The sequence below is a fragment of the Lepidochelys kempii genome, chromosome 2, assembly GCF_965140265.1.
Source record: "Lepidochelys kempii isolate rLepKem1 chromosome 2, rLepKem1.hap2, whole genome shotgun sequence".
Classification (NCBI taxonomy): Eukaryota; Metazoa; Chordata; order Testudines; family Cheloniidae; genus Lepidochelys; species Lepidochelys kempii.
The window spans coordinates 101064963-101081105 of NC_133257.1; the positions used below are offsets into that span (position 1 = coordinate 101064963).

General features: G+C 42.7%; 1 protein-coding gene across 2 annotated transcripts in view; it reads left to right on the forward strand.

Annotated features, from left to right (window-relative positions):
• ZNF407 (zinc finger protein 407) overlaps positions 1 to 9069 on the forward strand; it is a 463568-nt gene extending 454499 nt beyond the window's left edge. The window contains exon 9 of one of the 2 annotated variants that reach the window (XM_073331771.1): positions 5889 to 9069. In XM_073331771.1, the coding sequence (XP_073187872.1) occupies positions 5889 to 7252 (1364 nt within the window). In that variant the 3' untranslated portion in view covers positions 7253 to 9069. The remainder of the gene's footprint in view (positions 1 to 5888) is intronic. The other variant, XM_073331772.1, reaches the window with a different exon arrangement.
• Positions 9070 to 16143: the final 7074 nt, after the last annotated feature.

The window sequence follows — 16143 nt, forward strand, 5'->3', positions numbered from 1 at the left end:
ATGGTACTAAAAGTGCCATTTGTGTATTTTATGGATGTCATTACGGGGGAAACTTCTCTCTGTAGGCCCTGTTTACTGCAAAATTTTTTAGTCTGTAATGACATTTTTCATTCACAACGTATGCCTTCAAGAGAGGGGCCCTTGTTTTATTTGTTTCATTCGAGTTTACTGCACAAATCCTGTACATTTTAATTAAATGTAAGCTTAACAAAAGAATAAGATATTTATTCTGTGGGGAAAAATGATGACAGTAACAAAAGAATAACACAGACACACAAAAGAAAGTAGTGAGGTACTGAGTAAAAGGGAAAAAAAGTACTAAACCCTATTTGTAGTTTCCCAAAAGCATATTAAACATGAAAGCATATCTTTTAGCCATATTTGGGGAAGTTTGTGCTCTCTGAGAATTAAAATAACCTGGAAATATGGATTTAATGTCTAAAATCTTGACATTTTCAAATAAAAAAATAACAATCACTCCAGCTGATAAATAATGCCTCTGTTAAAATGACAGGCTTCTTGGAAAGAAACCAGTTCTCTGATCATTGCACCCCTAGATATGAAACACTTTTTGCAATTTTTCTGAATATGAGCTCTTGCATCATTGTGTTTTGTCTTTTGAATGTTTGTTTGTGTATCCTTTCAATTTGTAAGGACATACTATCAGCAAGTGTAGATTTCCTAATATTAATGTAAATTTGTATTTTAGCCTGTGTTTGGCATGACAATCAGCACATCCTTTCCTCCCCCCATTCCTTTTTTGTTTTTGAAGCGGGAGTCTGAATTTAGTAACACAAGTGACTTGCTGCTTCATACAGTCGAGTAATGTGACATTTTCTTTACACAATGTAAAAATATTATGTTGAATAGCAGTGCCCATTGTCCCAAAGTCATAATAGAAACTAATCCTTAAAACATACTGATTCCTAAATATTTCTCCTATTTGGCTCTTCACTTTCAAAACAAAGAAAACCTATAAAGTATACAATTCGTATTTACCATGAAGATCACCAAAATTGAACTTGATGTTCTCAGTAAATTCTTGGTCATAGTCCAGTTAAAATTTAAAGTTGCAGTGGAGAGTCACATTAGTTTAAATGATACTTGAACTTCTACATAGCTCAACATTAATTCATTACTGTTGAAATGGAAGAATCTTCAGTGGGTGAATCTTTTACAATCTGATTGAGGCTGTTACATTTTATAGGAGCCATTTTTCAAAGCAGTACTGACAGCACTCGAAGTTATTAAATTGCTGAATCAAAAGATGGACCTGCAATCGCATTTATGAACTGTGATGGAATAGCTGGGGTTGCACTGAGCTGAGGTTAAGATGTTGGTGTAGTTAAGCTTCATCACACCCCTTAGTGACAGCACTATTTACCCATGTAGTTTACTTTAATGGTCAGGAAGTGGCTTAACTCACCTCTGGATTCAAATAGATTAAGTAAGCAGACAGAATGGCGTAATTATCAGTGCTGCAAGGAATTCACTGGATAACTCTACACCCAAGAGACTTTCCATTCAATTGCAGCAGAAAGACTGGAGTTGCATAGATTCACAGATACAGCATTTATTTTAGAGGCTAAGAACAAGATGCATTTCTTTTTCTTTCCTCCCCACACAAACTAGACCTTTCCCTAAGTATGATGACAGTATGATCTCTACTGTACCTAAATTACCTTTCTCTGAGGGTAATGATGGTGTGGTTTCTGCTATATCCAATGAATACTTATGATTTGTAGATTTAGTTTGATTTCATGCCATATCACTGCAAGACCCATCTTGTATCATGTCAACAAAGAAGACTCCTGAGAGAATTAATTACTCCTATGCGATTATAAAACATAGACATGTTAAGATTATTTTGATAATTATCCTTTGATATTGATTTCTGCCTCCTATTTGTCTCTTGTTTGGGGGTCTTTTGTGTGTCAGTGCCCACAGAGAGAAATACATAGCAGGATAAATAACAGTGATACCACCATAGCTTATCCCTGCCAAAATGTAATTCAATAGCATGTGCCAGATCAATCATGCAACATCACTTGGAAATACTTAACAGTTTAAATTGTTAATTTTCCTTTCCGAAGATAACCATTAAAGCTCTCTCCTGCCTTGCAAGCTAAGATGAAGAAGCTTGTCTAACTCCAGTTTAGATTCCTGAAGCTGATCTGCAGTCTCTCAGCTTAACTTCAGGCATGTGTTCCATAGCGTAATTATATAGCCAAAGCTTTGAAGTTTTAAAAAATTACAGATCATCTACGGCCCAGTCTTTTGGGCACAAGTACTACCGTGATGTGTATGAGATCCTGGCTTGATCTTAACCTTAGTATTTCATGCTGTTGAGGCTTGGTGCTGCTGCAAGGTGCTAAACACTTTGGCCCTTATCCAGCAAAGCACTTAAGCATGTGCTTAACTTTAAGAAATTAATTTCTTTGACTTTAAGCACATGCTTCAGTGCTTTATGGGACTAGGACCAATGGGCTCAGCACTTCGGAAGATTGAACCCTCCAAGGCCAGGTGAAGGAGCAACTTGCTTGGACTCTGAGGTGGGAAAACAACTATGCCATTCATTAGCACATACTACTTACTTGCTCAAAGAATCAGCAACTGAAAGTGACCGTCTACTCTGAAATGTAAAAACGATACCCCCCTGTACAACAGGCCTGCTCCTTGCATACATTCAGAGTCCTGGCTGCTCACCTTTGTGACAAAAATAAGATTTTACTGCTTTTTTTGCACCGGTTAGCCCTGTACAAGCCACAGAGCTAAGTGAGAGTGAGCTGGATTCTATTCCGTCTTCTGCATCCACAAAAGATCCAGTCAACTATACCTATGCAATTGCACTGAAGCCAGGGGGGGCGTACGGTATCAGTGAGGTCGGATTAGTGATCAAGGGCTCCATGTTAGTGATCATGGCTCCATGTCTAGTTGGCAGCTGGTATCAAGTGGAGTGCCCCAAGGGTCAGTCCTCGGGCTGGTTTTGTTCAATATCTTCATAAATGATCTGGAGGATGGTGTGGATTGCACCCTCAGCAAGTTTGCAGATGACACTAAACTGAGAGGAGAGGTAGATACGCTGGAGGGTAGGGATAGGATACAGAGGGCCCTAGACAAATTAGAGGATTGGGCCAAAAGAAATCTGATGAGGTTCAACAAGGACAAGTGCAGAGTCCTGCTCTTAGGACGGAAGAATCCCATGCACCGCTACAGACTAGGGACCGAATGGCTCAGCAGCAGTTCTGCAGAAAAAGGACCTAGGGGTTACAGTGGACGAGATGCTGCATATTAGTCAACAGTGTACCCTTGTTGCCAAGAAGGCCAATGGCATTTTGGGATGTATATGTAGGGGCATTGCCAGCAGATCGAGGGACGCGATCATTCCCCTCTATTCGACATTGGTGAGGCCTCATCTGGAGTACTGTGTCCAGTTTTGGGCCCCACACTACAAGAAGGATGTGGAAAAATTGGAAAGCGTCCAGCGGAGGGCAACAAAAATGATTAGGGGTCTGGAACACATGACCTATGAGGAGAGGCTGAGGGAACTGGGATTGTTTAGTCTGTGGAAGAGAAGAATGAGGGGGGATTTGATAGCTGCTTTCAGTTACCTGAAAGGGGGTTCCAAAGAGGATGGATCTAGACTGTTCTCAGTGGTAGCAGATGACAGAACAAGGAGTAATGGTCTCAAGTTGCAGTGGGATATTAGGTTGGATATTAGGAAAAACTTTTTCACTAGGAGGGTGGTGAAACACTGGAATGTGTTACCTAGGAAGGTTGTGGAATCTCCTTCCTTAGATATTTTTAAGGTCAGGCTTGACAAAGCCCTCGCTGGGATGATTAAGTTGGGGATTGGTCCTGCTTTGAGCAGGGGGTTGGACTAGATGACCTCCTGAGGTCCCTTCCAACCCTGATGTTCTATGATTCTATGATTTTCAACACGGTGGGGTTGAACAGCTGTCACTGGGACACCATTTGGTCTGCAGAACCTTTGTCATTGGTAGGACCCTACCAAGTTCACAGTCCATTTTGGTCAATTTCATGGTCGTGGGGTTTTAAAAATAGTCAATTTCACAGTTTCTGATATTTACATCCCACCCCAAAAGAGGTTGCGGAAGGGGGTCAGAAGGCTGTTGTAGGAGAGTTGCGGTATTACCACCCTTACTTCTGATTTGCTGCTGACAGAGGCACTGCCTTCAGAGCTGGGCAGCCGAAGAGCAGCGGGCAGCGCAGACATGAGGGTCACATGGTATGGGGGGTGGTGCATAGCTTTTTGAGGTACCACCCCTTATGGGTGGGCAACCACGCAAGGCCCTGTGATCCCACACACACAGCCAGCCCAAGGTCCCTTTAACCCCTGAGCATTGGGGGCAAGGGCACCTTTGTAGAAATGGGGGGGCCACCAGCACTGGAACCAGGGGAGCGGGGACCATGCCCTCCACTTTTTAACATGGGTGTAGCTTGGAGCAAGGGGTGGTGTTACCCCCCAAACTACAAGCCAGGCACAGAGCAGCTGATAACTGCTCCCCCACCACGAAGTGCACCCCCGCTGGTGCTGCTCTGTGCCTACCTGAGACTTGAAGTTTGGGGGGGCAATGCTGCCCCCGCCCCCCAAACTATGCCAGTGTTAAAAAGTGAGGAGGCATGTTCCTGCCCCAGTTCCGGCTCTGTTGGCAGGGTGCACCACAGCCGGGGGCTCCTACCGTGCAATAGGCTCCAGCTGCTAGTCCCAGCCAGGCTGGGGAGGGGCGGGACTTCCTCTTCTCCTACAGGAGTCACTTCTGACGTGGGTCAGACCCACCTCCAGGAACCTCCCTTAGCTGGGTGAAACTCCGTGGCTGCTCCCTGTATAGTGACATCTTCCCCCCACGGCTGAGGAGTGATGGGGGCAGGAAGCAGGGCGGGGGTATGGAGCCTCCTGCAGCTGAGGGAGGTTCCCGGAGTTGGGTCTACCTGGTCCAGGAGTGGCCCATGCAGGAGAAGAGAAAGTCCTATCCCTCCCTAACCCTGCCAGAACAAGCAGCTGGAGCCTAGTGCACAGTAGGAGCCCCGGCTGGAGCGCCCCCAGCCCTGCCCCTCCCCGGGGAAGATTTCAAAGAGGATACCAGATTTGTCGGTCCGTGACATATTTTTTACGGACGTGACTTTTTGGTAGGGCCCTAGTCGGTGATGAAGCATGAGAAGGGCAAGAAGTTGCAATGGCTCTCAAAAACTGGGTTAGATTTGCAGAGACAGTAGTTGAAAAAAACATCTTTTTACTTGTAAATTGAGAAGCTTTTATATGAAAACAATCAGGAGACAATTCCCATGCTGGCATTTTTACGGCATACACTGTTCAGAGTGAGGCTATATGTTTCCTCCAACTAACTAGACGAATGAATAATATCAGTTAGGTGTGTCGGGGAAGGAACTGGGGTGGGGGAATGAAGAGGAAACTAACGCATCAAAACAAAGACATGGCCATTAATTTACCAAGAAACCAGAATACTGAAAAAGATATGTTGCACATTATCACACCCAGCTGTGCTTAATGTAATACAGGCAAATACAATTAATTACAAAAAGAGCAGTACTACGGATATATTTTTCTCATAAAGGTGTTAATGGTTTTTAATTGTATACTGTATTTGTATGCTGCTTAATACAGAATGTTTTAAAAATAACAAATTCAGATCGTTAGTGCTCTGCAGAATTGTTAACAGCAGCAATTATTTGGATTCTATAAATAAATAAATTGGAAAACATGCAAATTGGTTTTGTTCAATTGCATATTACACTTCTCTGCCAGGGAAATTTAAAAATTGCATTGGAAAGTTTTTTGTGTTTGAAATAGTGACCTACAAATATTTGCCGTGATTCCCTATTAACAGACACTTTTTGTTTCCTAGGCATTGTATCCAAGTCCTACGAATGTCGACTGAAGGGTCAGGGGGCGACCTTTGTAGAGACCACCAGTCCTTTCACTGCAGCAGCCCTGGGAGAAGTTTCTCCAATTAAAGAGAAGGTCCTTCGAAGTAACAGAAGACAATCCCAATCAGCTGAACAAGTTCAGCAAGTTATCATTATTCAAGGATACGATGGTGACTTTGCAATTGATGCCTCCGTGGAGGAAACGGCAGCAGCTACCCTTCAGACTTTGGCAATGGCTGGTCAGGTGGCAAGGGTGGTGCATATTACGGAAGATGGGCAAGTGATAGCCACAAGTCAAAATGGTTCTCATGTGAGTGGCCTGGTTCCAGGACAAATACTCACTGAGCAATTATCAAGTGGTGCAACACAAGTGGTTGTGGTAGAAGGCTCTGTGGAGGGAACTGATATGGAGGAGGCTGTCCCAATCGATGCAGCGTCTGATTCCAGTAGTGCTGTGGTGCAACAGATAATGAGACAGGACATTTTAGATACATCAGAAGCTACAGTACATCCTCCAGAGTCCTCCTCAGCATTAGATGCCCTCCTTTGTGCTGTAACAGAGCTGGGTGAAGTGGAAAACAAAACTGGACTCCTCGACAGAACCAGGCCTAGTCACAAAGAGTTGTTGCAAATGCCAAATCAGGAGCTATCCAGTAATCCTAATGACACCGAGTCACAAGAAATACAGATGTTCCATGAAGTTCAAGGGACTCAGGAAGATATAGAACCGATGGAAGTAGTGACACAGGTCATTCACCCATCTACTTTAATTGCATCTCAGGAGAGAGCTCAAGCTGCCTTCAAGAAAATGGTCCAAGGAGTACTGCAGTTTGCGGTATGTGACACGGCTGCAGCAGACCAGCTGATGAAAGAAGGTGTCACTCAGGTCATTGTAAATGAGGAAGGAACTGTGCATATGGTGGCTGGAGAAGGCTCTCAAATAATAATGCAAGAAGCTGGTAGCCATGCCCTCAGTGTCCAGAGTGAGCACATGGACTTAGTTGAGTCTGATGGAGAAATTTCACAGATCATTGTCACAGAAGAAATAGCTCAAGCCATGGTTCGGGATTCTCATGACAACTTCTCTGAAGGTCCGACCCATTACATTGTAACAGAATTACCACAAGATATACAGGATGAGACCGGTGTGTATTCACACACTGTGATAGAGGCAGCTGCGTCTCAAGAGATTTTGGAAGCTGGTACTGCTATAAATACTGAAGCCACATCCCCTGGTGGAACAGGAGAACAGTTAACTAGTATGGTCATTTATACAGAGAGTGGCTCCCAAGCAACAGTAATTCAGGGCCAGGGAGATAGCAATGAACTACAAGAAGCGTGAAGAATTGTTTCTTGGAAAATTAATAGACATGTGTAGGAACTTAATATGTAAAACCTTCATAATATGATATTCCTCCATCCAGGTGCCAGCCTCACTGTGTGAGGTTAATGTCAGCTACTGGGAAGAGTATACAGAAAAGGTATTATCTTATGACAATGGACAGAAATTTGACCTGAGTATGATTAACAGGCATAATATGGTAAGAAAATTACTAAAGCTCCCCTCCCCACACCCAAATAAGTCAGTTATGATTCTGGTTTGGTTTGGATTATTTTGTGAGTTCAGAGTGATTTGCTGGTTTATGCCTTGTCTGTCTGGTTTTGTGGGTATGCTAAACATAATTTTTTCACTTTACATATACATTTTGTGAGCAAAATAATTAAAAAACCAAAACCACACCACATGTTAAAAATATGAGGTGACAGTTTGTAAGTACAGTTAGATGCTACAAGTGTTGCCTTGTCGTCTTCAAAGGCAAAAAGCCTGACATTTGGTTTTCTAAAGCCTTGCTCTAAAATGTCCCTGGTCAAAAACACCTCAGCATAATGACCCTTTCTAAATTTGTGTCTGAGAATCATTTTTCTTTAACTATAGTTAACTCTTTCATTATTTTGCATTGGACTTTGCGGAAGAGAAACCTCTAAAATCTACGCTTTAGAAAAGTCTTGATACGTGTATTCAGAAAAAAAGCTGTCTTGGTTTAGAAAAAGCTTAATGCCTGTTACTTGCAACTTAGTTTCGAACATAAGAGTCCTGCATATGAAATGTGCATTTTGGGGAAAAAATATTGTCACGGCCAATGTTTTGCTTTTCTTACAAATAGTGCTTCATATAAATACCATGTTGCAGTTCATTTTGTGAATGACTTTTTGAAATGTTAGGGATTTCTTTAATGAAAATTCTGACATTGACATTAACAAGTAGAAAAAGGGTGACCTTGTATTTCTTGCTTAGACCAGAACGTCAATTATCTAGTTGTGGATACACTGCAACTGTTCAATGCAAGTTCGTGTAGAAAAGCTTTGTTTCCTGATACAATGGCTTTTGTTTCATCTAAAAAAGAAATTGTAAAATATAAAATGGTAAGGGTGTTTGGTTGGGATTTTGGGGAGGGTTCTTTCAAATAAAATGTTAGCATTAAAAAGAAGCATCATGATTTTTAATATTAAGCAATAAACAACACTGGCATTCAGCAGCAGGAAACGAATGCTATCGGTTATGTCTGCGCATTTTCTCTTTCCCTTTCTCTGGCTGGATAGATAGATAAAGATAAAAGAATCTAATTTCTGAAGTGTGCCTCATGCATGCTTAATATAATTGTCGAAGGGTTTAGGGTATAAACCAAGCAGACTCAAGAGATAACGGCATTTCCTATCATGTTTAATATCTTAAAATCATCGCGTGTAAGAAAGTTGGGGAGGGGTGAAACAATAGTTTCTTCTTGGAGCAACTGTTTAAAAAATGTTTTTTTCTGAGGGAGCTGAATAGAAAAGGGGAAGCTAGAAGATCCTCACTCTGAAGCTAGAAGATCCTGCTGGCTTTTCATCCTTTTTTCCCCCCTCCTAGGCGTTAAGGTTGTATCTGTGTCAGACCCCCCAAAAAAGTAAATTTCAAGTTAGACACCGAGATTCATAATTAGCTGAATTTGACTTGCTCATCTTTCTTAGAGGAGACAAGCTGTTCACTTACTCTTAAATACTGTCTTCAGCAAATAGTGACAGGATCAACTCCCGTTTGTTATCAGGATAAAGGTGACCTTTACAAAATGATGGCCCTCTGCAAGACTCTCACAGATGTTCAAAAACTGAATGTTTTCCAGTGGAAATATTTCTTCTTGATCATTTCTCCTGTTAACTGTAGCCTTTGGTCTTGCGGCTTGGATGCTAATTCTTAGCTGTGCTTAGTCCTGTATGGCTAACCTTTCTGCTGCAGTACAGGGTGTTGACACTGACATGCTGCAGTTTACCATTTGTGATTTATTTAGGATAAATATGTCTCAGGTGGCATTTAATCCTTCATAAAACCAGTGTAGCCTGCAGTGTCAAACCAGCAATCACATTGTTTGCACAATGAAAAGAGCAGACCTTTGCATTTAAAAAAAAAAAAACAAAAAAACCTATGCAGGAGGTGTTTCTGGGCTTGAGAGTCCTGGAAAGGATTCGCTAGCCTACAGAGTGCTGTCATTACCTGAAAACCCAGGTTAACAGTACTTTTCTCTGAGTACAACCTGTTCAGGACAACTATTTTTTTTAAATGTGGACTGTCAAATTAATGTATCTGTGCCTTACAACTGTGGCATTGGAAATTAAGGGTGAAATTCATCCCAGTACATATGGCCCACACAAGGCCCTACGCACCAACTCTGTCCCAATGTACAGGAGGGAAACAAGGTTTCTTGAGCTCACACAGGGTGTCTGAACTGTGAGGATTTGGAAGTGGGATGGAGACAGTGGTACATCACTGGTGGTGCTGGACCAGTTTTTATAGTGGGGGTGCTGCTGGTGGAAACCATGTTTTTGGGTTGTTGTTACCACTTCAAGCCAGCATCTCTAGTTCCAGCACCTATGTATCACTCCATGCATCCTCCAGCATTCCCCTCGCCCTCATCCCCAGAAGCATAGATGCAGTCAGTAAAGAGACTATTCTAGCCCTGAGAAGTGGCCACAGAGCTGCCACTGTATGGTCTTCAGGGAAGAATAATGCTTCTATCCACCGTCTTGCACCATTCTCACTAGTGAGATTTGGCATGACATGTAGAGCTGAAGTGGTGTAAGAGCTCTAACCCTGGGGTAACTTTCACCTTTAGCAGAAAGTCTTGTGGGGTGGATCCTGCTTGTGAACAGTACAAGTAACATTTAATTCTTAAAAATGTATTTTTGTTGTTTGGCTTGAAGCACTTCAGGTGGTTTTGTCCAGTGGTAAAACTTGGAGCTTTATGAGATCATTATGAGATCAGTTGTTAAAAATGCCGTATTCCTATATCCCATCTGACACAGTTAGTTCTCCTCTGATGTTCTGGCTGCCAACATTCTCCACTGGCTTGAATTTCTTTTTGATACTCATCTCAAATAATTGTTAGTAAAATTGGATCATTTGAACTGTGAAGGTAATAAAAGCATTTAGAAAAGCATCAAGCTCCTGTACAAATAAACCAAAGAAAGGAGAGATGGCAAGGACCTCCCCCTAATTTCCCCCAGCATCTTAGAGTTAAATATATACACACCTTCCAAGACAGTGTCTCCTGAAGAATTCAAGCTCCATCTTTTTGGGAGAAATGAGAGCTAAGAGGTAGCTGGAAATTCTATTTAGAAAAATATTTCCTTTAACAAAAACCAAAAAAAAGAAAGGCCCACAGCTACATCCCATTCTGCCTGACTACCAGCTGCACCTCGCCATGGAAGGTAGACAAGCCAGAGCCAAGAGTTGATGTGCGATACGCACATGTGAATTGTGCATAATGCTGCAAGCACTGCTGTCATTTATAAATGCTGCCATAATAGCACAAAATGTTCACTGCGAGGTCCTGAAAGAAATATATTTGTGATCTTTGTGGACAGTGGGTTCAGGTTGTATAATCACTGTAGGAAATGCTGCACAATGAAGTTTTTTGCCTGAGGCTGGGCCAGGACTGAACCAGAAGGATGCCCCCCTTCAGGAAAGCGTGGGGCTTAGAGGGGATTCAAGCCACTGGCAGAATAGCACAAGGCAAACTTTTGCTGTTGGTGCAAACTTGTGCCCCAATAATCAGCTTTGGGATGAGAGAGAGAGTCCAGCATTTCCAGCTCTGTAGATTTCCTGAGCATAAATGCAGTAAATAGAATAAAGAGCAGAGAGGGATGAGGAGAAAAGCCAGTCCTGAAATTTGAAACCAGGTTAGTTCTGCTGAGAGGTTTAAGTAACAGAAAAGAGTTGTCCATTTGGCAAAATAAAAAAGAGCTGTGAGTTTTCACTTATTTTACTGTGCAATATTAGCCCATAATTTAAGATAGCACACGGTTCACTTAAACAGCCTACCCTGTTCCATCTTATTGAAGAATACAATTCGTTTTCTACTCCTCTAGGGTGATATCATTTTATATGAAGAAAAAAGTTAGCTCAGATGGCAGTTATACGTTTCGGAAGCACCTTCTAATCAGGGATTGGTGATTCATTATTAGCTTCAGCAGGCGATCCATCTGACATGTAAGGGGAAAAAATTAGCAGCTGTCACTGCATGATGAGTTAATTTCCTGATAGGCCTGACACTGAAAAGCCATTTGGAGACATGGAGATGGCTGATGAGAAAACCTGGCACTGCTTTATAATTGGAGAGAAAGAAAGGGCACAGAGACAGAGAGAGATGGGGGGAGGGACTCAGACTGATCTACAAGTGGGGATGAATGTTTGTATATTTACTAAATAGGCTGCTTCACAATAACCTGTATTACAGTGTATATACACTGTGGCAGTTTAGTAATAAGGACCGGGTCCACTCATTTCCTTGCTATGTGTGTGTCATTATTTTTAGTCTTTTGTAATTAGTACACCAGACGGTTTTAGTCTTACTTCCATCGGGGCATGTGGTATACAAGCATGTGATTGGGTTATTTTACGGTGACATTGAAACCTGACATTTTCATAGAAAGGGGAGACAATGAGGCTATCCCTTTAATGGTTCCCGCTGCAATTTTCTTAATTGCAGCTCAAGATTTCAATCAATCACACACATATAAACTTATTTGAAATAAATAATGCTAAAACTTTCAAGGGTGCAATTGAAATTGAAAGGATATTAAAAGATATCTATTTTAATGTATGTAGAAGATATTCTCTCTAAGAATATATGCAGATATATGTGTATTCATCTCCTAGGTAAGACTATGTTAAAGAATGGTCATATGAGGCCAAATATGTCCCTGGTGTAACTCCACAGGATTTAGCTCATAGATCTGAAACGGGGACAGCTTTTTTTTTTTTTCACAAGAATTAAATAAATCCATCATAAAGCTCTTAGCCTGAGAATAATTAATTTATTCCATGACTGCATGTTAGATACCTTTTAACAAATTCTTTCAAAATTACATAATTTTAACAGGATTTTCACCGTCAACAAAAGATCATTTGTATCCAGGATAAACATTGTAGCCAATTGGACCAGTCTGTTTGTGCCAGTTTAGCATCTAATCATGTTTATATTTGAATACTTCTTAAATTGGCAGACTGGCATTTGGGAGACAGATGTAGGCACATGCACATGAAGAGGAGTCTGTCACATCACTGAACTGTGATACATTGGCTAGTGACACAATTCAAGACAAATTGAACAAAGAAGCTATGATTATGTTCTGCAATGTTATAATGCCCTATACCATATTTGAAATATATTCCTGTCCTCTGGGAGGAACGCATTTACTGGGGGTATTCCAAATGGCCAGTTGTAATGCAGCTCCCTGCCTGAGGGTTACAATTAACTGAGCCACCAAGGATTGTGGGGACTTACGATTGGCTAGGAGAGCAAGCTGACAGAAAGCACTGGGAAGAGAAGATGCCTTTTCCACCACACTTTTTTTGCAGCCCATTACTACTTGCTGTTGTTGCTGACCTGCAGCAGCTCTTTTGCTGTAGTGTCACCATGTGTTGGTCCAGCTTTGGGAAGCTCCAGCCATAGTACACTGAACTTGTATTCTGCTCCCAGTGCTTCCTTTCTGGGGGTGATTTAAATAGACCTGGGAAACAGAAAAATTGATGACTGTTCAGTTGAACTGCATCACATCATTCACTACCTGTAGTTTGGGGAGACCTGTAGTTTGGGAATTTTGGGGAGGCTCCTGCACAAGAGCCAGAAGCATGAGAGTGAGAGTCATCAGGAGAGCTTCTTGGAGAACATGGCACCCAGTCAGGTGAGTAACCCTTTATCTTTCCTTCCCAGCAAGTGGCCACCCAGGGGCCTGTGACCGGACAGTGCAAGAGTGAAGTATGAAGAAACTGAGGATTAGGAGGAACAAGCATTTGATTCTTAGCCAGAGCTTCAAAAAGGAGCCTCCTAGAATGTAAGCAACTGGGAACAGAGTTGTCAGAAAACAAGGGCAGTGGTATGCATCCAGGAACCAAGTGAGTACTCAGAGGTCACAGGGTCATGCACGTGATACTTGAATCCATTAGATGATCCCATAAGGTGAGAAGAGTTCCTGCAAAGTGTTCAGGATGTAGAGTGAACAGGAAAATTGTGCTACTGGGAGAATGTCAGGGTAGTTTGGGAACCACCATAGGGAGCCAACCCAAATACTGAAGGATCACGACATACAGTATAGACATGATCTGCTAGGGGGAATTCTTGTTTGTGGCATGACAAAAATTTCTAGTTCAAGGCAATAGAAAATCCACAATTAACTTGGAGGGAGATAATTAAAAAGATGTGGCCAGAATAGATTAGTCCATTTTGGCCAGTCCAGCACCAACAAATGGCCTATGGTTTATCAGTTTCCTGTCAGTGTAGGACAACTTTACACTAGGCAAGTTGGTGTAACAGACTTTTCAAAGGGGTTCTGGAGTGCAACCCATCTGGAAATTTCATTAGAAGTCAAGACTGAGTAAGAACCTGCAGGTTTGGCTTTAAGTGCAAAGAGCAGCATAAGGCTTCCAACTATTATAAATGCAAGTGCTAAAGCTTACAGGAGAGGCAGAGGAGCTAGTTCATAGCTAGTTCTAGCTGTGGCTTGTTAGACTGCCCCATATAGTATGGCGGGAAGACAAAGGCAACATGGTTCTAAGAAGAAGGATTTCTCTCTTGATTGGTCTCCATGGGCACCAGTTAGAAATCAAGCCAAGATATGCATTAAGCAATGAATGCTAAAATTAAGCAAGGTGCATGCTGGCTGTGTGGCAGTCCTTACCTAGACATTGCCAATGCCTGACCGCTGTATCTCACCTTAGGACAGATACCAAAAATGAAAAGCCTCTGGAGAATTTCAATTAGTTCAGCCTCTTTCTGAATTCAGAGAATTCCCACTAATAACCTGGCTGACTGAAGATTGTTCATTCAGTCCTGTGGTTGGACTGCTCAGGATATGCAGGGGGAAGCACTGATGGCTGGAAGTAATGTCAAATCATCATTTACGCTTCTCCAGGTGCATTCCCTTGAGTTTGAGTGTCTGGGCTGTCCTGGTTGGTTTCATTTTCACAAATCAGTGTCTGTCATATGCTCTGGGGCTCACAAGACTTTTCTCATTCGGGCAATAATTATAGGTGTTGATTTAACAAACAAAAAGCAAACCAAAAAAACCTTCCACATAGCTATGGTGCACCCTAACTATCAGGATGCCCTTCATCTCCAGACACAGCTTTACAGGGGTTCTCCCACTCTAGCATCCCCTGTAAGCCATCTGCCTTGGCACATGTCTCAGCTCACCAGCTGAGAAGCATCTAGTTCAAGACCCCCTCCAGGGTAATAAAATGTCCAAGTGATATCCAAAGCCCCAAAGAATCAACGTATCTCCTAGGCCCTGTGCTCGCCTCTTCCTGGGACTCCACTATCCCAGCTCTGATATCAAGCACTGCCTCGCCTGGTCTGTCTTCATGCGACCTCTAGCCTGCAACAGCCTTGGCACTTGGATCCTTCACAAGAACTTGCCGCTCTTGATGGAACGCTCTCAGTTCAGTCAACACCTGGGTCTTATAAATAGGCTATCACCTGATCCTTCTTTAGTCCTGCCTTCTCTGGCTGACAGGTAACTGCCTAATTATTGCCCAGGTGACATCAGTGTGATTAACTGGGTCTTAAGCCCTTGCTAGCCCATGATGGAGTTTCACCCCATCACAAGCATCCAATCTGACATTACTGGAAACGTTATTGGAAATGTCCTAGGTTTCACCTCAGACAAAGAAGGCTCTTAAAACTTTCATAATTTGAGCATAAGGATAGGAGTTAAGGGAAACAAGAAGAAAGCTGTTGTAGCTCTCACAAGACAGAACACAAATAGAGGCTGAACCATGGAACATAGACTGCGGCTTGCCTACAGGAGCATCTAATGCAAGGATGGGCAACTGGCAGCCTGGGGACTGCATCCATTCTGCCAGATCATTTTATTTGACCCGGCACAGCTCAGGGCAGGAGATTCATCACAAGGGGTTGGGGCATCATGGGGGGAGGGACCCGCCTTCATGTGGATGCTTGCCTCACATGCCACGGAGATGAGAGCCAATGGGCTGGAGCAGGGAGCCAGGCACAGCCCTTTGGGACAGGAACAGTGACTGTGGGGTGAGTGTGGGGCGGGCTTGCACTCCAAGACCTTCCCTGAGGCCTCCCACCCTCTGGGGCCAGGACCCAACCCCCTCCACACACTCACCCCAGGAGCAACACACCTTAGATGTCACTCCCCCGGCCTGCAAAAGGGTTGTAGTAGAGGGCCACAAAATCCAGTACATTACACATCCCTGGTCTAATAACATGAAAAAAAGGTAGTTTTTCATGGGGAAACAATGATCTGCCTCAGAATATCCAGTCTTGCATCTCTTTTGCAGGACTGGTTTGGTGGCCGTGTTTGAGTCATAGGGTTCTCTGTGAGGTTCATTGGGGCTCGCTAGTCCCTGCTCAGCTAGTGCACTACCAGACCTTGAATATTTACTGTTACCCTGATTTGTTTATATTGGTAATAAAGCTGTGGCTGTGGCTATGGCTACCGCCAGTTCCCATCACACACAAGTGTGCCTGGCAAAGGTAGAAAGACCTGACAGTCTAATTGATAAGGCCAACACTTTGTGTCCAGTTTTTGCTTTTGGCCAAATCAAAACACTTGCCAAGGAAAAAAAAGTGCACAGAGAATTTTCCTATACAGTGAAATGTAGCCTGGAGATGATCTATCTAATCTGTCCCTTTTTCCCTCTTTTTCTATCTGATCTACCTCTCTAGATAT